Genomic DNA, 21,966 nt, shown 5'->3' on the forward strand with positions numbered 1-21,966 from the left:
ACTCAGAAATCTGCAAATTAGTGACTTGAGCCTCTGCCCACATTTTCACAGAACAGTATGTGATCACTTAGAGGTTCAGCCTCTGATACCATCTTTGGCTACGCAATATTATCTATCTTAACAGACTCCACTCCAAAACTCCAGACCTCCATGGTGGTCCACTGTGAAGTCACCTATAGTAGAACGCCTATTAGGGATACTACCTGAAGAAGAGGAGGAAGTATTCACCCTGTGCAGTAATAATGGTTCTTTGAGATATGTGTATCTCTGGGTTTTCCATAATCTTCTCTTTCTTCTCCTCTATTTCAGAATTCTGTATAAGGGGCTCTGCAGTAGAGGAGGATTTGCCTATGCAGTGCCAGAAAGCCACAAGGCAGATCATAAGGGAGGGAGAATACGTGGGCTGAATGGACATTGCTGCCTAAAATCTCTGATTAGAGGTGCCAGGGCACAGATACACCTACAGTGAAGCACCCATAGGGACACACATTTCAAAGAACCATCATTACTGCCCAAGTGAGTAACTTTGTTTTTTAATTGTAACTGACTTTCCCACAGACTCTTTTTATATTCCAGGGATGGGGAACCTAAGTCCTAGGGGCTGGATGTGACCCCTGGTTTGTCACTTGTGTGCAGCCCCTGACTTTTTTTTTCTCACCTGTATGCAGCCCCTGACTGATTTGTGACTCAGAAGCCCCCACTCCAAAAAAAGGTTCCCCACCCTGCTTTATTTCAATTACAGATTGGCTTATAGGGTGGAAGTGCTATATCTGAACATTGGATTCTTAGTTGATATAATAGGCATCACAGGAACTTGGTGGAATGAGGACAGTCAGTGGGACATAGTCATACCAAGGTACAAAATATACCAGAAGGATCAAGCAGGTCATGCTGGTGGGAGAGAGGCACTGTGTAGAATCAAATGAAGTAAACATTTTAAATGAACCAAAATGTTCCATAGAATCTCCATGCTCTAATAATAAGAATATAGTAGTATGTTATCAACCACTTGAACAGGATAGGGATAGTGACTATGAAATGCTATCAAAATAAAAAACTCAATAATTATGTTCTTATACAATCCATTTTAGCCTATCTCCTCCGCTTGAAGAACCAAGACCTAGTGCTTCCCTTCAACAGAGTCCTCCTGGCAGCTATCTCTGCCTTCCACTGCCAGTTTAAGGGTGGTCAGTGTTCTTTCATGAGATGATAGGCCTGGTTCTTAAAAGGTCTAGAGAAGCTTTTTCCAACTGTCTGTCCTTGCATTCCTCACTGGGACCTTACCTTGGTTTTCTGCAAGTTCACAAAGCTCTCCTTTGAGCTCTCGCATTGTGCTCTCTTTCACACCTGTCTTGGGAGGTGACCTTTTTTGTGGCTATCACTTTAGCCAAGAGGGTCTCCAAGCTCCATGCCTTGATCTCAGAGCTACCATATACAGTGTCTTTTTAAGAATAAGGTGCAGCTCTGACTCTGCCTGTCATATCTCCTCTTTCCACATGGATCAGGACATCTTCTTTCTCATCTTCTACCCTATGTCTTATAGCTCTAATCAGGAACAGCTCCTCCACACCCTGGATGTGAAGAGTGCACTTGCCTTTTACCTGGACCTCATCAGGCCCTTTTGCAAGTCATCCCAGTTCTTTGTTGCTTATGCTGACAGAGTGAAATGGATCCCGGTGTCTAAACCGAGATTTTTCCAAATAGATAATCTCTTGCATCTGAGCACGCTACGACCTGAAAGTCTCCAGCCTCCTTTCCTGGTGAGGTCACACTCAACAAGAGCACAGGCCTCCTCAGCAGGCTTTCTGGCTCTCATTCCCATCCAGGATATCAATCCATACATTTACAATGCACTATATCATCACACAACACGCCCAACAGACTGCTGGGTTTGGTGGAGCCGTGTTGCAGTCAGCAAGTCTTTAAACTCCTCCCTCCACCAGAGACATGGCTTGTAGTCACCTACATTGAATGGACATGAGCAAGTACTTGAAGAAAAGACAGTTACCTGTTTCTGTAACTGGTGTCCTTCGAGATGTGTTTCTTATATTCATTCAGCACCCTGTCTTCTTTCCCCAGTGTCATAGTTTCTGGCAAGAAGGTACTGAGGGTGGGGGCCAGCAGCACCCTATATAGCATGGTATATGTGTACCACTCTGTGGGAACCATAGCTGACCCCTGTGGGTCCTGCTGAAGGCAAGTCTTCTAGCACCAGTGCATGTGGCGACTGCACACACCTGTGTTGAATGGACATGAGCAACACATTTCAAAGAACCACACGCACACACACGCACGCGCGCACACACACACGCGCGCGCGCTCTCTCTCGCTCTCTCTCTCTCTCTCTCCACCCCAAGTCTCCTTTGTATCTGTTTCTTAGATGTTCATAGCAGTTATCCTGGGCAGGAATTCAGTGAAGAATTAACCCTGATTATATCACACTCCTGCCTTAAATTGTTTTTACTTATGGCTATAATTTTTGTTTTCCAGTGTGGTCCCCTCACTTCAGTGGAAAAATTAAAAAAGGAGTGGATGTAACAAACAATACACTGAAGGAGCAAACTTCTTTTAGGCCTTGTCTACACTGGCATGTTTTGTCACCAAAAACTGCTTTTTGGCAACAAAACAGTGAGAGCATTTATGCTTCAATGCGACTTGTGTCAGGAAAAAATCCAGTTTTGGCAACAAAAAACTTCCAGTCGGGAGAGGATTTTGTCTTTTCCCCTCCCTTTATTGTCAACAAAACGCCAGTGTGAACTCTGCTGCTTTGTTTTGTTGAGAGAACTGGCTTCCTCCACTACCCCACAATGCCAGTCCTGGTGGCAGTGCTCAGTGTTTTGATGTCTGCTGCCCAGGCATGCATGTATCTGACAGCTTAATGAGCTGCTCCATTTAGGGAACAAAGAACAAATTATTGGAATATTTCTGTTCTGCCTTGGTTGGAACATAGCAACAGGCAGACTACTGTGTTGGAGAGACTGCTGTGTTGCTTTGGCATTCCTCAGCATGGAGACCTCACAAAGCTACGAGGGAATCCCAAGAAGTGCAGGGATCAGCTTTGCCTTCCAACAGCACTTCACTTGAGCTACGGAGTGACATACGGACCTTGCACAAAATGGGTTTTTTGCGCAAAGAAAAAGTCCACACTGCTTCTTTTTGCACAAAAGCCCCTTGCACAAAAAGAAACGGCAGGAAATATGCTAATGAGATCGTGACATGTTAATGAATCTCTCATTAGCATATTTTCTGCCAAAAAAACTGGCCGTGTAGACGTCGCCTGTGGGATGCTTACCCACATTGTTTTGCTCTGTCGACAGGGTGATAGCCACTTTGCCAGGAAATGTCAACAGTGGGAGTCAGAAGAACCCATTTAACCAGTTTTTGCTTTTGGTGACTTTTGCGTGTTGACAGCACTTCCATCACCAAACCTTCCCAGTGTAGACATAGTCTCTTTGATAGAGAGATGTAGATTAGGCACACCGAAATTGCTAATGAAGCAGGGATTTAAATATCCCACTCTTCATTAGCATAAACATGGCAGCCACTTTTTTTTTTTGAAAGTGAGCATTTTTGAAAAAGGCAGTCTAGATGCGGATCTGTCGAAAACAAACCCTTTTTTGACAGATCCTGTATTCCTCAAAAAGTGAGGGGTTTTTTTTTCCGAAAAAAGTGGCGGCCATATTTATGCTAATGAAGTGCGGGATATTTAAATCCCTGCTTCATTAGCAATTTTGACATGCCTAATCTATATCTCTGTAGAGAGGTGTAGTCTAGACACAGCCTTTGATTCCCTGCAATCATTTGAGAGTTTTATCAATAACTCAGATACATTTTCATTAACATGATATTTTATTTAACAGGTTCTGCTTTAGATCTACATTTTAGTGACATAAATGTTGCATCCTTAGATAAAGAATTAGAAGATCAAGAAAAGAGTGACCTTGGATTAACAAGTAAGAATTCAGTTTACAAAAGTTATCCATTGTCATGTATTTATTTAAGGTCTTTTTCTTCCCTATCACACTCTTCAGAAGATTTATCTTACAGCTAAGACTTATAGCAACTCATAAAGATGTGGACAGCTATACTGGAAACGTTAGCCTTTATCTGGCTGTTGACTCTGCAAGGATCCAATTTCAGATCCAAAAGCAGTGATTATTATTCTACAATCTATTTAGAGGGAAAAAATTGAACAAGATTGCTTTAATGGAAAATCATTTTCCAACTTATTCACAGATTCAGTCTGTTTCTCAGGAAAGTTAAGACCATGGTTCCCTTATATTTTAAACTTCCTGTTTGTATTATATATGCAAGGATTATTAATTACATTGAGATTTATCAAAGACAGTGCTCATAGTAAGCAAAACCTAAACATCTTGATTTAAAAAAGTTGATTTCTTTGTCACTCATTAAGGAAAAACAAAGAGGAAGAAAACAATGCAAAGAATTTAAATGAGTAAAATAATCATATTTAAAAGAAGGAACAACCAGTTAATTTGAAAGTCTGATTGGCTTTGTTTTACAGTACTCACTCCTACATATTCCTCTACATTATTTGCTTCCTGTTTAGAACTGTGAGAGGCTGGTTCATCTGATTGGCCTGTTCTGAGAAAAGAGAGGAAGAGACAACACAAAGGAAGAGCAGTGTTGGCGGGTGGAGGTGGGGAGGAGAGAACTTGGGAGGAAGGATGAAGGGAAGAAAAACATCAAGGAAGAAACAATTTTAAAATGCCAGCCTTTCTAGATGAAAACAGAAAAGGAGAGAAAGAATAGAAAATAGGATGTTAAAACTAAGCCACTGTAATTTTGCTAAATATTTATTTTGACATGCATTTCAAGGTGATACATTATTTTAATGTTATTTTCTTAGCAATATATTATTGTGGTGTAACCTTACCCATGCTCTCTTTGCATATAGCACATATGTTATGTTGATATTTACCCTCAGTCTTTCTTAAACTTTTAGTAGTGGGAATACTGAGTTACTAGTGAGAAGGGAACATGCAGGGGTGAGGGTCCTCTCTTGACCATACAGAAAGAAAAGGCTTCTGAACCACAACAGTAGGATAATTTACAGAGACAAAAAAAGAACTCTAGGTGCTTTGCAGATGGTAAGACATACTCAAATGTGCAAGAAAATGTAGATAATGGAATGTAATAAAATCAGAATGATAGAGATCAGACACAATTTTTCCTATCAGTTAATTGCATTAATTGTTGTTAAAGAGAGATTAACAATATTTTACGTTATGTGTCTTTGTTAATACTTATTTGACAGACGCCTAAGATTTTGAAAAGGGAAGGGACTGCATGGGAGAGTATATTTTAGAGGGGAGAAGAATAAAACTGAAGAGAGACTGGAAGGATAGTAACGACGCACATGATACAGTGGCGTTACTGTGTGGACATCTTGTGATCTGTCATAGCTTGATTCCCAAAATAACTAGTATCACCTTTACATTAGCTCTGACAACTTGGTGTTAAAAATCCAGGTTTTACAATCTTTGTATCCTATAATGTTTGCTTGTACTGTAAAATACTTGGAATGTCTTTGTTTGGAAGGCTTTCTGGAAATGTGGTGCATGAAGCCTTCTAGTCTTGTTCAGATTTTGACTGAAATAATTCTTCACAGGGCTAAATTTCCTTTTATCTCAGGTACTTCTTGTGCGTGTTTCAGAGATGGTCTGAGTGTCTCTTCAATGGGATTGAATGTGTATAGTGTCTACATTTATATGTAATACAAGTTGTTTACAAAAGCAGTAAAATTTATTAACCTTTTCCTAGGGTTGCTTAGTGACTCTATTTTTTTTTGTACAGGTCAAAGGTTACTGGGAAGTTCAGCTCCTGTCAATATTCCAGGTTCTGTTGCTCGTTCCTCATGTTTACATTCATCATCTTCCCTTTCAACCTCTCCACTTAGTTCTCTTTCACAGTCGCTGTCTCAGTCTTTTATTTCATCTACTACAGCTCCTCACCAACAGCAGATTCAGCCTTTGAAATCAGAACATAGTATGTTAGGCACTTCAGCCTCTTCTCATAACTCTTTAGGTAAGTCATAGGAATGGATAATTCTTTGTATATTGTAGAAAAGGAGTACATGACAAGTCAAACAGATTTTCAGCTGAAGTCTGTATACCTTTCCTGTTGTGATCTCTCATCTGGAAACCAATGAACAGTATAAGACATTAATGCCTCAAAGTGCTTCCTATCTAAGATGTATCAGAAAAACAAATATATGATTGGGTATGTGTACACTAGCCCCCTAGTTTGAAATAGGGAGGGAATGAGGTGTAACAGTTAACTTGAACTAAGGACTTAGTTCAAGTTAACGTTTGACTGCCGCGTGTAGCCGCGGGCAGTTAGTTCTGACTAAGGGGATTTAAAAATGGCGCCCGGATGGGCAGATGCAAATAAAGCCCGGGATATTTAAATCCCGGGCTTCATTTGCAACTTCGAATGCCTACATTAGCCTCCCTAGTTCAAACTAGGGGGAAAGTGTAGACATACCCATGTAGAACAAAGTTCAGGGAATGGAAAGTGAGGAGAGATGATTTGCAATGGAGGAAGGAATAAAGCATTCCTGAAATAGTTTTAAAGAGGGATTTGAAAGAGAAAAGAGGGCACTTGTCACTTTATTTGTGAGTGTTCTTGCTATAAAAAATAGTGTGACTTATACTCATAGCAAAGAATGAGAGAGAGCTGAGCTGAAAATATGAAATTTTGCAGGCAACAACTACTTTTTGGACTAGAAACAGATTCTAGTCTTCCTGTTCATATTTCAGGCTGTGCTTTGTGTGGCAGCAAACAAAAACCCACACATAATGAGGTTGGTGGAATGCTCTAAATATTTTTTAAAATATTTTGCTTAATGTTGCATCTCTGAACATAGGTGTAAACATTATTACATATCTTGCAGCTAAAAAAATATAACTGTCTGCTTAGTGCTTTTATCTAATTGTCTAGCTCCCCCTGTAGTACATTTTATTAGAGATGTGCAACATGTTTATTTTTGTGTGTCCTATGTTTGGCAGGTTTAAATGGTGTTACTGGGAGCATTTGGGACTTCATAACTGGGAGTTTCTCTCCTACTCCATCCTCAATATTGAACAGTGGTACTATGCCCTCAACAAACTCAAATACCAGTGGAAATGAATTAGCTCTCATTAGACAGGAACTTGATGACACCAATCGAAAAATAAAACAGTGGCAAGATTCTTGGCAACAAGTAAAGGAGGTATAGAAATAATGGTGACACTGAATTATAACGTTTCTTTTCTGAAGAACTTTTAATAAAATTGCCTTCTAATTGTCTTTATTTTTTCGAAGGTATCTTTCATTGTAATTTGAATTTAGGGGGTTTATTCCATTTTACCAAATTATTAATGCTGAATTTTGACTTTGCATGTCTTAATTATGCTGGAGGCATGAAGAAAACTGATCAGTAGCAGCCAAATATGAGAGAGCCAACTTGTTACTTGCCTTATATCATTCTGCTTTTATAGGCAGACACAGACAGAATAGCTTTAGCAACCCGCTGGTTGTTCCAGGAAATTAGTTCTTACTCCGGAGGGCATCACCTTCTGGTGGTGTCTCACGTATCTTTGCTCCATGTTCTCACTCCAGACCCGCGTTTTCCCAGGTCATGGTGTCCTCTTTGGGACACTGCCCTCCAGTAGTGCCTACTAGAGTGATCTCTTGCCCCCTTCTGGGGAGATATCAGCAGTCCTGTGTCTCTGCTGCCACTGCGGCCTTCAAGGTCTAATCTCTTACCTCAGGGGCAGGCCATAATCTATATTGGCCTCACCTCAGTGGCAAGGTGTGGTGCAATCGGTAAGAGAGGGATTCAGACCCACCCGCTCATCTGGGTCCCACTCATCTACCCCTCTGGTGGAAGCCTTGTCCTGCCCTCTTCTACTCCCTTTTACTGTCTCTAGTTCCCTGAGCCACTTCCCCTGTGACCCTTTGCACCCTCTTGGCTCTTATAGCAAAGCCAGCAGCCTGGCAGGGATCAGGTGGGAGCCTCCCTCTGTAGCCCCCTGAGCCTGCCCAGCCCTGCTCATCCAATGGTGTCTTCTCTGGGAATCAGGTCCTGCACCTTCCCTACTCAGGGCCTAACTGTTCACTCTCTGCTGAACAGCTCCTTTTATACAGGGCTGGCTTAGCAAGCCACCCTCTGGTTGCCGCTTTAAAAGCCTTTTCCTGATGGGCCCGGGCTATGCACAGGCTCCCTCCATCCTTCTTTAACTCCCTCCAGCCAGTGTGGGGCAGTCACCCTACCACAAGGGAGTATGTTTAATAGTTGCCTCTGCAGCCGTTTCAGCAACTGGTGGCATGTCTACCCTCCAATACTTGTTTCAGGATGTCAGTAGCAAGCGGGAGTGGAGTTAGGTTGGCCACTACTAGTACATGGTCCAGCCATAAGGCATAGCTGGACATTTTAGCTGTCTCTATAGCATAGTGTAAACATCTGCCTGGCTTCTCCATGGGTGCATTTAGGGGTAGGTATCATAGAGTCATAGAATACTGGAACTGGGAAGAGACCTTGAGAGATCATCAAGTCCACCACTGCCTTCATGGCAGGACCAAGCACCATCTAGATTATGCCTGATAGATGTCTAACCAACCTGTTCTTAAATATATCCAGTGATGAAAATTCCACAACTTCCCTATACAATGTATTCTAGTGTTTAACCACCCTGACAAGAAGTATTCCCTAATGTCCAGCCTAAACCTTCCTTGCTGCAGTGTACTCCCATTGTTTCTTCTCCCAGCACCAGAAGTCAAATAGAACAATTTTTCTCCCTCCTTATACAATCCTTTTAGGTACTTGAAAACTGCGATCATGTCCCCTCTCAATCTTCCTGTTTATAAACTAAACAAGCCCAGTTCTTTCAGTCTTCCCTCATAGGTCATGTTTTCTAGATCTTTAATCATTTTTGTTGTTGTTCTCTGGATCTTCTACAATTTCTCTACTTCTTTCTTGAAATATACCCAGAACAGGACACAATACTCCAATTGAGGCCTAAGCAGTGCAGAGTAGAGTGGAAGAATAACTTCTCGTGTTTTGCTCACAACACTCCTATTAATGCATCCCAGAATCATGTTTACTTTTTTTGCAACAGCATCAACACTGTTGACTCATATTTAGGTTGTAGTCCACTAAGACCCCTTGATACCTTTCTGTAATACTCGTTCCTAGACAGTCGCTTCCCATTCTGCATGTGTGACACTGATTGTTCCTTCCTAAGTGGAGTACTTTGTACTTGTCTTCATTAAACTTCATCCTGTTTACTTCAGCCCATTTCTCCAGTTTGTCTAAATCATTTTGAATTATGACCCTGTCCTCTAAAGCACTTGAAGCACCTCCCAGCTTGCTATCATCTGCAACCTTAACAAGCATACTCTGTATGCTAATATATAAATAGTTGAGGAAGATATTGAACAGAACAGGTTCCAAAACAGACCCCTGCAGAACCCCACTTGTTATGCCCTTTCAGCATGACTGTGAACCATTAATAACTAGTCTCTGAGAATGGTTATTCAACCAGTTATGAACCCACTTGATAGTGGCCTCATCTAGGTTGTATTTCCTTAGTTTATTGATAAGAAGGTCATGTGAGACCATATCCAGTGCTTTATTGAAGACTAGCTATACCACATCCACTGCTTCCCCCTTAGATATCTTATCAAATAAAGCTATCAGATTGGTTTGACATGATTTGTTCTTTACAAATCCATGCTGCCTGTTACCTATCATCTTACTATCTTCCAGATGTTTGCAGATGAATTCCTTAATTACTTGCTCCATTAAGGTAGTAAAGGGCTTTTTTTTCTTCCCTTTTCCTAGCATATTTGCTCTGGACACAGCAGATGTAGATTTTTCTGTTGTTAAGAGGTAATTAAATATATTAGTTTTACTATATTTTGAGTTTCCAGACTGCTGTAACTAACTTTTGTCATCCAATTATGAAGTGAACTATTCATATTTTTATTTATACAGCTCCATAAATATGCATAGAGACTTACAGAGAAGTATATATGGTGTTGTTTAAAATCTAGGTTAAGACAAAAAATAAAAAGAAGTGATAAACAATGGGTAGGGGGAGTAAGAGAAAGAGATGGTGACAGTAAGATAATGTAGATGAAGGGATGTATTGGATGTACCTTGAGGGCTTTTATAGTTTACAAAATACTTGTATAACTTTCTGCAAATGTTTTTGTCCCAGGCATGTGATGCATGGCAAAAAGAGGCTCAAGAGGCAAAGGAACGTGCTAGAGTGGCGGATGCTGACAAAAAACTAGCTCTTCGGAAAAAAGAAGACTTAGAAAATAAATTGAAAAAGCTGCAGGAACAATTTGATGTGTGTCTATCCACTACCGTACTTCATATGAAAAGTTATGGCGATATAGAAAAAATACCATTACCAAAGCTTCATTCTTTACAAAATCAACTGCATTCAGATTTAGAAACAGTAGATGAGGTAAGTGTGTCTGGACTGTGGATATTGTCAGTTAAACAGTATTATAAAAGATGCTGAATCAGTGTTTCATTTCAAACTAATATAGTGTTAAATATAAATAATATTTTGGTCTGAAATATGCCATAGTTGGAATTTCCTCAGTCCAACTGATTTTTTTTTTTAACTTTGGTGCTCAGCTGTGACAAGAGTGGCAAGCAACTTCTGATATCTTTCAGTGTGAAAAAACAGATTAAAACATGCTTTTAAATACAATGCACTAAAGAGCAGCTATGTAAATAAAGAGCTTTAAATATCTGGAAAGTTTGTAGTGAAGTGTCCTGTTTAGAAACTAATACTAGGGAGAAAGAAGTGAGATGGGCAGCTAGTGATGGTAAAGTAGATATAATTTTAAAACAAGGAGTTGCTTTCCTTTTCAGTATTATCTATGAGGTTAGTTTAGTTCATTTCTGATCTCTCTTGGTATGATCTCATAATTGATTATGGGTGAAAAATTAGAGGCTTATTTTTAGAAATTGGCTTACACAATCTGTTATTTAGCAATATGAAAATGGCCTAATCACAGATGATGATTACATTTTAAAGATGCAGTCTTTCTGCTGCAAGTCTGTGGTAACCTCCTTCATGTCTGAGAAAACAGAACATACCAACCTTTTTTTCCAGACTGCTGTAACTAACTTCCCATTTTTACACCATGTTACTAAAGAGACCATTGAAGTTTTTTGATGAAATGCTCAGCTGAACAGAGGCTATGACAGCCAGAGCACAATTTCAGACTTGCTCTTAAAATGTTCTAAAAAAATCTAAACAAAAGTTTTATATATGTATTTTATCCCCTTTGAATTCCCTAGCACTGAAATTTCAGAAAAACATAAATCTGAGTTAACCACTGTCTTCATGAATGTGACTGCTCTAAAAAATTTGACAATAAAAGAAAATGTACTGAGTATGGAGATATAACAAGGCAAATTGATTGAAACAATAGTAAAAAAACAAAATTAGCGAACACATACCGTATATTCCGGCGTACAAGACGACCTCTGATGTTAAAAACCATCCCCCAAAAATCAGGGGTCGTCTTGTATGCCGGGTATACATCCCAGGCGCGCCTGGGATGCCCCGCCGCCGGCTTCCCCCGAGGCTTTGCAAAGCGCCTGGGCTGCCCCCCCGCCCGAGCCCCTCCGCGGCTTTGAAAGCCTCAGGGGAAGCCGGCGGCGGGGCATCCCAGGCGTGCCTGGGCTGCCCCCCCGCCGGAGCCCCTCCGCGGCTTTGCTCCCGGTGCCTCTGGTCTGCTGGGGACCGTCTCCAGCAGACCAGGGACACCGGGAGCAAAGGAGGCAGAGGGGCACTGGGGTATAAGATGAAACCCTATCTTTTAATTAAAAAATTAGGGGGTCATCTTATACGCCTAGTCGCCCTATACGCTGGAAAATACGGTAGGTAAACATGACATGGGAAAGAGTCTGCACAGCTTTTGGTGAGGCATGATTTCCTTTTTCAATAATTTAGAATTCTTTTAATCTAAGGGGATTCAGCCTGTACCTGGACCTGTGCTGTTAAATGTATTCATAAATGATCTGGCACACAAGGGCTGCATCTAGACTGGCAAGTTTTTCCACAAAAGCAGCTGCTTTTGCGGAAAAACTTGCCAGCTGTCTACACTGGCCGCTTGAATTTCCGCAAGAAAACTGACGATCTCATGTAAGATTGTCAGCGTTCTTGCGGAAATGCTATGCTGCTCCCGTTCAGGCAAAAGCCCTCTTGCGCAAATACTTTTGCGCAAGAGGGCCAGTGTAGACAACGCGGTATTGTTTTGCGCAAAAAAGCCCCAATTGCAAAAATGGCGACCAGGGCTTTCTTGTGCAAAACCGCGTCTAGATTGGCACGGACGCTTTTCCGCAAAAAGTGCTTTCGCGGAAAAGCATCCGTGCCAATCTAGACGCTCTTTTCCGCAAATGCTTTTAACAGAAAAACTTTTCCGTTGAAAGCATTTGCGGAAAATCATGCCAGTCTAGACGTAGCCAAGGTGAACAGTAAGGTGACAAAATTTGCAGACAACTTAAAATTACTCAAGATAGTTAAGTCCAAAGCTGACAGTGAAGAGTTTCAAAGGGATTTCAGTAAACTAACTGGGTTACAAAATGGCAGGTAAAATTCAGTGTTAAGTACAAAGTAATGGGCATTGGAAAACATAATCACAACTGTGCATACAACATGATAGGATCTAAAATATCTATTACCACTCAAAAAAGAGATCTTGGATCCATGGATATTTGAACTATGGATAGCTCTCTAAAAACATCTGCTCAATGTGCAGCAGCAGTTAAAAAAAAAAAAAAAAAAAAAGCCATAAGAACGGCCATACTGGGTCAGACCAACGGTTCATCTAGCCCAGTATGCTGTCTTCTGACAGTAGCCAATACCAGATTCCCCAGAGGGAGGGAACACAACAGGTAATCCTCATGTGATCCCTCCACTGTCACCCATTTCCAGATAAACAGAGGCTAGGGACATCATTTCTACCCATCCTGACTAATAGCCATTAATGGACCTAACCTCCATGAATCTATCTAGCAATTTTTTGAACCCCATTAAAGTCCTAGCCTTTACCGTGTCCTCTGGCAAGGAATTGGAGAGATTGACTGCGCTGAATGAAGAAAAAATTCCTATTGTTTGTTTTAAACCTGCTGCCTATTAATTTCATTTGGTGACCCCTAGTTCTTAGATTGTGGGAATAAGACCTCTATCATATCCCCCTTAGTCTCCTCTTTTCTCAGCTGAAAAGTCCAAGTCACCTTAATCTTAATCTTTCTTCATATGGGACCCGTTCCAAACCCCTAATAATTTTTGTTGCCTTTTTCTGAACCTTTTTCAATGCCAATATATCTTTTTTGAGATGAGGTGACCACATCTAGACGCAGTATTCAAAGTGTGGGTGTACTATGGTTTTATATAGAGGCAATAAGATATTTGCTGTCTCATTCTCTAGCCCTTTTTTAATGATTCTTAACATTCTATTAGCTTTTTTGATTGCTGCTGCTCACTGAATGTATGTTTTCAAAGAACTATGCACAATGACTCCAAGATCTTGAGTAGTTGTTGCCAAATGAGTCCCCATCATATTGTATGTATAGTGAGGATTATTTTTCCAATGTGCATTACTTTACATTTATCCACATTAAATTGCCATTTTGCTGCCCAATCATGTATTTTTGTGAGATCTTTGTGAAGTTCTTCACAGTCTGCTTTGGTCTTAATTATCTTGAGCAATTTGGTATAATCTGCAAATTTTGCCACTTCACTGTTTACCCCTTTCTCTAGATCATTTATAAATAAGTTGAATAGGATTGATCCCAGGGCAGACCCTTGGGGGATCCCACTAGTTTACCTCTCTCCCCACTCTGAAAACTTACCATGTATTCCTACCCTTTGTTTCCTGTCTTTTAACCAGTTATCAGTCCACGAAATGACCTTCCCTCTTATCCCATGACAACTTACTTTACAAGCCTTTGGTGAGGGACCTTCTGAAAGGCTTTTTAGAAATCTAAGTATACCCTATCCACTGGATCCCCCTTGTCCACATGTTAGTAACCCCCCCCCCCAAGAATCTAGGGCTATATCTACACTGGTGGGTTCTTTCACAAGTACGGCCTTTCTTGCGCAAGAACCCGCAGAGCATCCACACAGCCCACCCTTTCTTGTGCAAGAGCTATGCTCTTTTCTTACAAGTGTAAGCTCTCTTGCGCAACAGCTCTTGTGCAAGAGGGCAGTGTGGACGCGCCGCAGGGGTTTCTTGTGCAAGAAAGCCCTATGGCTAAAATGGCCATTGGTGCTTTCATGCGCAAGAGAGCGTCCATACTGCCATGGGCGCTCTTGTGCAAAAAAGCCCTATGGCTAAAATGGCCATTGGTGCTTTCATGCGCAAGAGAGCGTCCATACTGCCATGGGCGCTCTTGTGCAAAAACACATCTCAGACATGGCAGTGTGGATGTCTTCTTGCGCAAGACTTCTTGCACCAGTCCACTAGTGTAGACATAGCCTAGCAGATTAGTAAAGGTATGATTTCCCTTTACAGAAACCATGTTTACTTTCCCCAACAAATTATGTCCATCTGTATGTCTGACAATTTTATTCTTTACTATAGTTTCAATTAATTTCTCCGGTACTGACATTAGATTTACTGGTCTGTAATTGCCAGGATCACGTCTAGAGCCCTTTTTAAATATCGGCATCACCTAAAAAAAAACCTAACACTATTAGGAAAAAAACAACAAATGGTCTGGTAGCACTTTATAGACTAACAAAACATGTAGATAGTATCATGAGTTTTCGTGGGCACAGCCCACTTCTTCAGATGACCAGAGTTATGAGTAGGGGATATGAAAACTCAAAATAAATAGGAGAAGGGAAGGGGAGAAAGGAATAGATAATAAGTAAGGGTATGATTCTATAACAAAAGTCATTGATTCCTTGTCTTTCTGGGATCTCCATGACTTCTTTCTCAGTGGCAGGACTGTCAATTGCAGTCAGTGGCTAAAGTAGCAGCTTAGGGTTGGTCATTCCCTTTGGGACAGGAGCTCTGATGGGGTTTGATCAGTTGCTGGAGGTCAGACCCTGGCAGCACTCAAATTGTTAGTCCCTGCCCCTACAGGACATTTTTGGTAAAAGTCGCAAACAGATTATAGGCTTCTGTGAATGCTTTATTTATTGTCCATAACCTGCCCCTGACTTTTACTAAAAATACTTGTGACAGACTCTTAACCTTAATAATATGAAAATATCATTCCATTATATATATTCATGGTATGCTCACACCTGGATTACTTCTGGTTTCCCCATCTCAAAAAAGATATGTAAGAACTGGAAAAAGCTAAAGAAAAAGGCAACCAAAAACATTCAAGGACAGCTTCCATAGGAGGCGAGATTAAAAAGACTGGGACTATTCATCTTAGAAAAGAGATGAGTTTGGGGGGACGGTTTGATAGCGGTCTATAAATCACAAATGGTGCCATGGAAATGAATAAGGAAGTGTATATTTATTGCCAACTTGTGGAATTCATTCCATGGGATGTGAAGGTCAAGAGCATAATTGGGCTAAAAAATTATTGAGGATAGGTCCATAAATGGCTATTAGCCAGCATGGACAGGAATGCAACCCAATACTCCAGTTGTCCCTAAACCTTCAATTGCCAGAGGCTGAGTGGAAGGAGAAGACAAGTTCAGCAAAACATGCCAGTACTCGTAAAAGCTAGATAAGAGGGGTTTTTATGGTGTTGTATCGGATGTTAATGGAAGCAAAGTTTCCAGAGGGTTTTGAGGAAGAAGAGTATTGTTCTTAGAGTGCTCTCTATGGGTTAGCAGTACTTGATAATCAAGACCAAAAGATTATAAATACAGTGGCTCGTAAGCATACTCTTCCCCAAGTTCAGGATCACAGCTCAACTTGTTATGATGATGATCTGCAATCAGCGTAGTGATATCGAAGACAATTGGAGTTCTATAGAACATTTAGGTCAAAGATTTAATTTTTTATCCTTTTGAGCTGTAGCAAACATATTTGCCTAAATAACAGCTTTCACGAGTCTTCAGTAGATTTTTACTGAATGAAGTATACCTGGGAAGTCTCCCACTCTGACTGATGCAAATTATTTGCCTTGTGAGGAAATATACCAGAAGGAATTGTTAGTGTTCACAGTGACAGACCACCATAACTGGCTGGGACGATAGAGTTGGGGTTGGTTCTGCTTTGGGCAGGGGGCTGGACTCGATGACCTCCTGAGGTCTTTTCCAGCCCTAAGATTTTAGGATTCTATGAATGTCTCAAAAGGACTGATGTTCAGTTCTCTGTTTTAGAGCTTGTTTTCATGTACAGCAGTATAGCAGTGCAGCTCTAGTGAAGACACTCCTGTGCCAATGAGGGCACATCTACAGTACCCAGAAAATCGATGCTGCCACAGTCGATCTTCCAGGGTTTGATTTAGCAGGTGTAGTATAGACCTGCTAGATCGCACTCAAAGAGTGCCCCCATTGGCACTGGTATTCCTACTTCTTGCAAAGACTTAAGGGAAGCTGATGGGAGCATTTGCTCCCATTGACGTCCCACTTTGTGGACAGGGATTTAAGATACATTGACTCCAGCTATGTAATTTATGTAGCTGGAATTGTGTACCTTACTTCAACATTTCCACACAGCATAGACCAGGCTTCAGAGAGCATCTCCCATCAGTGTAGTTAATCCAAGTCCACAAGAGACAGTACAGGTTGAACCTGTCTAGTTCGACACCCTCAGAGCCTGACCAGTTCCGAACCAGAGAATTTTCCGGACCATGGGAGGACAGTATTGTCTAACAGCATTATTGACACTGCCACTTCTTACTGAGATGTTAGACGACATTTAGGGGTGAATTAGAGCTAAATAACAGTACAGAACACTGAAAGCTAGGACTGGTGGCTGTAAACTTTATGGGACCGTGGGAAACTTGGCCACAGCCATGAAAAGAGGACATCTGGCTAACTAAAATAATTTTGGACAGTGAATGTTTCCAGGCCAGAGAATTCTGGACTAAGAGGAAGGATTGGTATTTGTAAACAAACTTTGTGACTGTGAGAAACTTGGCCGCACACATGAAAAGTAAACATCTGGCTAACGAAAATCATTCTGGACAACGGATGTGTCCAGGCCAGAGAATTCTGGACTAGAGAGGTTCAACCTGTAGTTACAGGAACAGGAGAAGCTCTTCTGTCAACATAGGACTATTTGTAGGGTGTGGTTAGATCAGTATAACTACGTTGCCCAGGGATGTGGGTTTTTCACATCTTGAGTGACATAGTTATACCAACAAATCTATAGCATAGACCTGATCTGAGTTTAAGTTGGCATCACTCATCTAGGTTTTGGTGTTTCTGGGGAAAATTTGAGCTGCAGTTTGTTTTGCACTTGTGTTCCATTCTGAATACATTATAGCTTTATGGGCTATTCTTAGTTCTGTTTATGATGTTCTGGTGCTTGAACTAGCCATTAATTTCACCAATAAAAGATTCTTAGGTATCATTGAAGTAAATATTGATAATCAAATAATACAGGATCCTCTGAGAAACATTACACATTGGGATTTTTATTGAGAGCAATTTTCTTTTTACAGGTAATTTTCCAACGTCATTCAAATAAGTGTATTGTATGCCAAGAACGTGACCGTACTGTAATCCTGCAGCCATGTCAACATTACGTACTTTGTGAACACTGTGCAGCTAAACAACAAAAATGTCCTTGCTGCAAGACAAAAAAAAAGAAATGGTGACAAAGTAATGGTTCTTATAATTATGTTAATGAACTAAAGCTATTTTATGTTCTGGCATTTTATATAAGAATTGTATTCCATGTATTAATACTAGACTGATTTCTGTTTTGACCTTGTATGATATTTTAGTTGTTTTTACTACAGGAAGTGTTGTCTGGCTGACATTATGTACTGAATTTTATTAATGACATTCTAAAGTTCCATGGTTATTTTTTCCCTACCTACTCTTTTCAGTTTTCCACTTACATTCCTGGTGCACAAGCTACTCAGGTTCACTTACAGCATAATCACTTCTTACAGGTGGGTACTCACAGTGCTGAATGGGGGATTTATGCCTGTGTATCCCACTAACATTATGTAAATACAATATTTGTTGATGAGAGGACCTTACCCTTCACCATATTTATGGTGTGTTGTAATCCGGTGCCAGTATTTTTGAAGCAGTCTAACACTACTGTTTACTTGGTTATTTGAAGAAATTTAATTCCTGTAAAAGCACTTCACTTTTTTTGCTAGAGATGATAAATTGCTTTAACCTACTTTCTAGGTTTTTAATGGCTATTTTTTTAATATGTGGTATGATGTCTTGTGTGTGTACTGTGAACTTAAAATATTTATATCAGTTTTACTGTTAAATCATAGTATGGTGAATATGTATGGTAAATTTCATTTTTTGCTTTAGTACTTACTAAATGAATAGTTACATAAAAATGAGAACTTGCCTAGAATTTTTATAGTTTGTCAACTGCAGGCTAATAACATTTATAAGTATACTAGCAGAGAGAGAGGTTGAAAGAGACATACATGAGTAAGTATTCAAATACTCTTTTATTTTGTGAAACAAACCAGTTTTCTTAAACAAAACTATGTTTTTGCACATTGCCCAAATTGGATTTTTGTAGTATTGGTGAAAACATTTGTATAACTCCTAATCTATTTGATGACCTATCATTAATTGATATAATCCATATCCAATTTTACCAAGTGCCTGTGTCTTGCACCTAATACAATTGCAAAAGAGTTTGCAAATAGTTTGTACCACCTAATTCTGTACAGGACAATTGGATAATTCTCAAAATAATACTTTGTAATGGATGAAAGATAGTAGGTTTTGTTTTACATAAATACAATACACCTTTGGTTTTAGCTCTGAATTTATTTCAATATTTTATTAGATAATGGTGCTTTCTTGTAATGATCTTTTTTAAAGTTATTGATGTCCATATTTAATGCTGATGGTTAGGAGTACACAATATAAGAGAAGTTAATTATTGTATCTTAACACTGTCTCTTGTTACTTTCCTTAAAGTTAACTGTTCTTGTAGGAAGAATTACCTGTGGTGTTACTTTTCTGTCCTGATAAATACAGGTAGGACACAAGTACAACTTAAGGTATGACACAATTACATCCAAATGACCTACCACTGTGTTAAATATGTGCATATTCCTATTAATTAATACATTAATGCACAAGAAGTTCATTCATATGACTAGCATAGTTTAATTATTTCTGAAGTTTGTTCAGATATGTTGAAATAGAAACAAGATACAGTGAAAGATTTGTTATCTGGCACTCAGGGGAAACAGCGTTTGCTGGTTAACTGAATGTACTTGAAATCAAAGCAGCCCTTGCTGGCTCCTTTCTAGGGGAAAAGGAAGCTTTCTCCCCAGTAGTGGGGCCAGCAGCCCATCTGGCACTCTGTTAAATTCAAACTTTCTTAAACAGCTGGGGTCAGTGCTGGTTGATAGTGCTTTCCATTTAACAGTGTGCTGGGTCACAAAGCTTTTACTGTATGTTGTAAATTGTATTTATTATCTTGAAAAAATATCTCTGAGATTTGCATTAGTGTTTAAAGAATTCAGAGACCGATCCAAGCCCACCTTAAGTCAGTGTGCCTACATTGAATTATGTGAACTTTGGACTAGATCTTTTGAGAGTGAGGGAGGGAACATAAAACCTATAAATGATTTACATTTTGAACAGGAGCTCTTAAAAAGTTATTTACAAGTACAATAGTCTGAAGATAACTGAAGAACATTTTTAAACAGGCTTTAAAGTTATGTTTCATTGTATGTCCTGATACATTTTTCACATAATTGTGAACTTTTTTACTATAATTTCATTTTCAGCAATATGTTTCTCTTACCTGAAAAAATATTTTCTTTTATCATAGAAGTAGAACAAGTTTAGGTTTATTTTAAGTGATACTTTAATCACTAAGCTTTGCTGTGAGTATTAATGGACTTCTACACTAGTATAGTCTTTGCCAAAGAAGGGTTTTTTTGAACATTTTTTTGACTAAAATAAATTGAGTGGGTAAGAAATTTTTATCAGTGACCAAATTAGAAACGGATGTATTGTAGAATTAAATTATTTTAAATGTTTTAGAACATGCAGCTGTTATAAGACAGTGGTTTATTACATTTTCTATCTCTTTGCTACCAGAGTTAACTAATATTCTTTCTAGATTTTAGTGAAATAAATCCAAATTAGATTGAAATGTGGTCATGTGTGTCAATATTCATTTCATTAAGAAATGTTTAAATATCTTTGTGCTACTGCCACAGTTTATAGTTATATATTATTGTGCATTTGTGTGTCATTCTAGGATCTTTTCTTTGGTCTTTACTTTTTGTAATAATAGGAGGTTTTTTTAAATCTCTGGTTGATGCTTTTTGATTTAGAAACAAGTTTTAACATAAAAAACAGAGCAAATTGTCAAATTAATGTACACAGTTTGCACATATTGTCTTTTTAGATAAACTCAACTAATTATTGGGTAAACTTTACCATTTGTTAGGTTTGTATGTGACATAATTAATGTTGAGAATGATTACATAGCTGTGTGTAAAAATTAATTTTATCCTGAGAACAGCTGAGTTGGTTTTTGGACAGTTCTAAATTTGAATCTTGAAGGAAGAAGATAGACCAAAGAAATGTTACCTATGAGTGAAATTCTTAGAGTGAACTGCTTGTTATTTGTTCCCTTATCCAAATATGGTTAGGTAGTTACATGAACCACATTTAGTATGCTATAATTATTTTCCAATAAGCCCTTTCCCTACAGAATTATAAGCAAGGTATTATTAGCTTTTTACAGGTTAACTTAAGCTACTTATAAATTAAGAATGATTGGATACACCTTTATAGTGGTATTTCTAAATCCAGGATAATGAAATATATGGAGCATAAATTAACAATTCTACTTTAATTAAAAAAATTAAAAGGAATATATTTACATTTGTGAATTTTTGTCCTGGTGATGCAAATACTATCTAGATGCACTAAAATATATATTTGAGAGAGAATATAATATTGTAATATGTCAGATGAGCAAATTATATAAAGGTAAAATACACTAATGTAATAGTTTCATTCTTGAGTTTGAAATAACTTGGTCAGGCTATCATGTAAGTTTACAGAAAAGTATAATACTTTTTGTATGTGAATGCCATTAACTTCTCATAATGACCTGTGTGTCATAGGTGAAAATTACAGTTTCTCAGGGTTTTAAAGTCAAGAATTGTAATTTAACAGAAAGTTTTGTTAAATTCAGATCCCAAACTTCATCTTATGGGTTTGTTAAAATTAATCTTTTTAATAGCAGATTATTAAAAACATGTTTTGTTATGTATTGCTATTCAAAATATCCTAATGTTAAATATTAATATTAATATTTTTATTGTCACAATATATTTGTGTAACTGTGGTTGACATAAGACCTTAAATGGATATGGAATTTTCACTTTAATTTATGGAACCCATTAATGTTCTGAGTGTATAACAAGAAATGGTATTGTGAATAGAAATGTTCTTAACTGAGAAAGTATTTATAATGCATAATCATTTACTTGTAGTTATTGTTAACATTTGTTAAAACCTTTTTTACACTATATATAGCATTTATGCAATTGTTTACAGAATTCATGGAATTATTTTTATTATCGATATTAAATTAAAAATTTTGATCTTTATTGCTTAGCTTACTGTGTTTGTAGGCAATTGGTGTTTGAGGTCTTTCATTATATTGTAAAAGATGTATACATATGATATTGGAAAGATTTTACTTAGTGAGGTCTTTTTGTTAATCAGTATTTCCAGGAATTCTGTATTGTGGAATCATATTCTTCTAGAATTAGGTCACATCATTTCTAGCATTGTGATTAGACTTGCCTGTCTCCAAAGGAAA

General features: G+C 38.7%; 1 protein-coding gene across 5 annotated transcripts in view; it reads left to right on the top strand.

Moving 5' to 3' along the window:
• UNKL (unk like zinc finger) overlaps positions 1-21,751 on the top strand; it is a 147,178-nt gene extending 125,427 nt beyond the window's left edge. For all 5 annotated transcript variants that reach the window (XM_089769358.1, XM_089769357.1, XM_075899990.2 and 2 more), the window contains 5 exons: positions 3,861-3,953; positions 5,818-6,048; positions 7,032-7,234; positions 10,227-10,481; positions 17,621-21,751. In XM_089769358.1, coding sequence (XP_089625484.1) covers positions 3,861-3,953; positions 5,818-6,048; positions 7,032-7,234; positions 10,227-10,481; positions 17,621-17,776 — 938 coding nt within the window. In that variant the 3' untranslated portion in view covers positions 17,777-21,751. The remainder of the gene's footprint in view (positions 1-3,860; positions 3,954-5,817; positions 6,049-7,031; positions 7,235-10,226; positions 10,482-17,620) is intronic.
• The last annotated feature ends 215 nt before the right edge of the window (positions 21,752-21,966 follow it).

The sequence above is a fragment of the Pelodiscus sinensis genome, chromosome 15 (genome assembly GCF_052426305.1).
Source record: "Pelodiscus sinensis isolate ZL-2025 chromosome 15, ASM5242630v1, whole genome shotgun sequence".
NCBI lineage: Eukaryota > Metazoa > Chordata > Testudines > Trionychidae > Pelodiscus > Pelodiscus sinensis.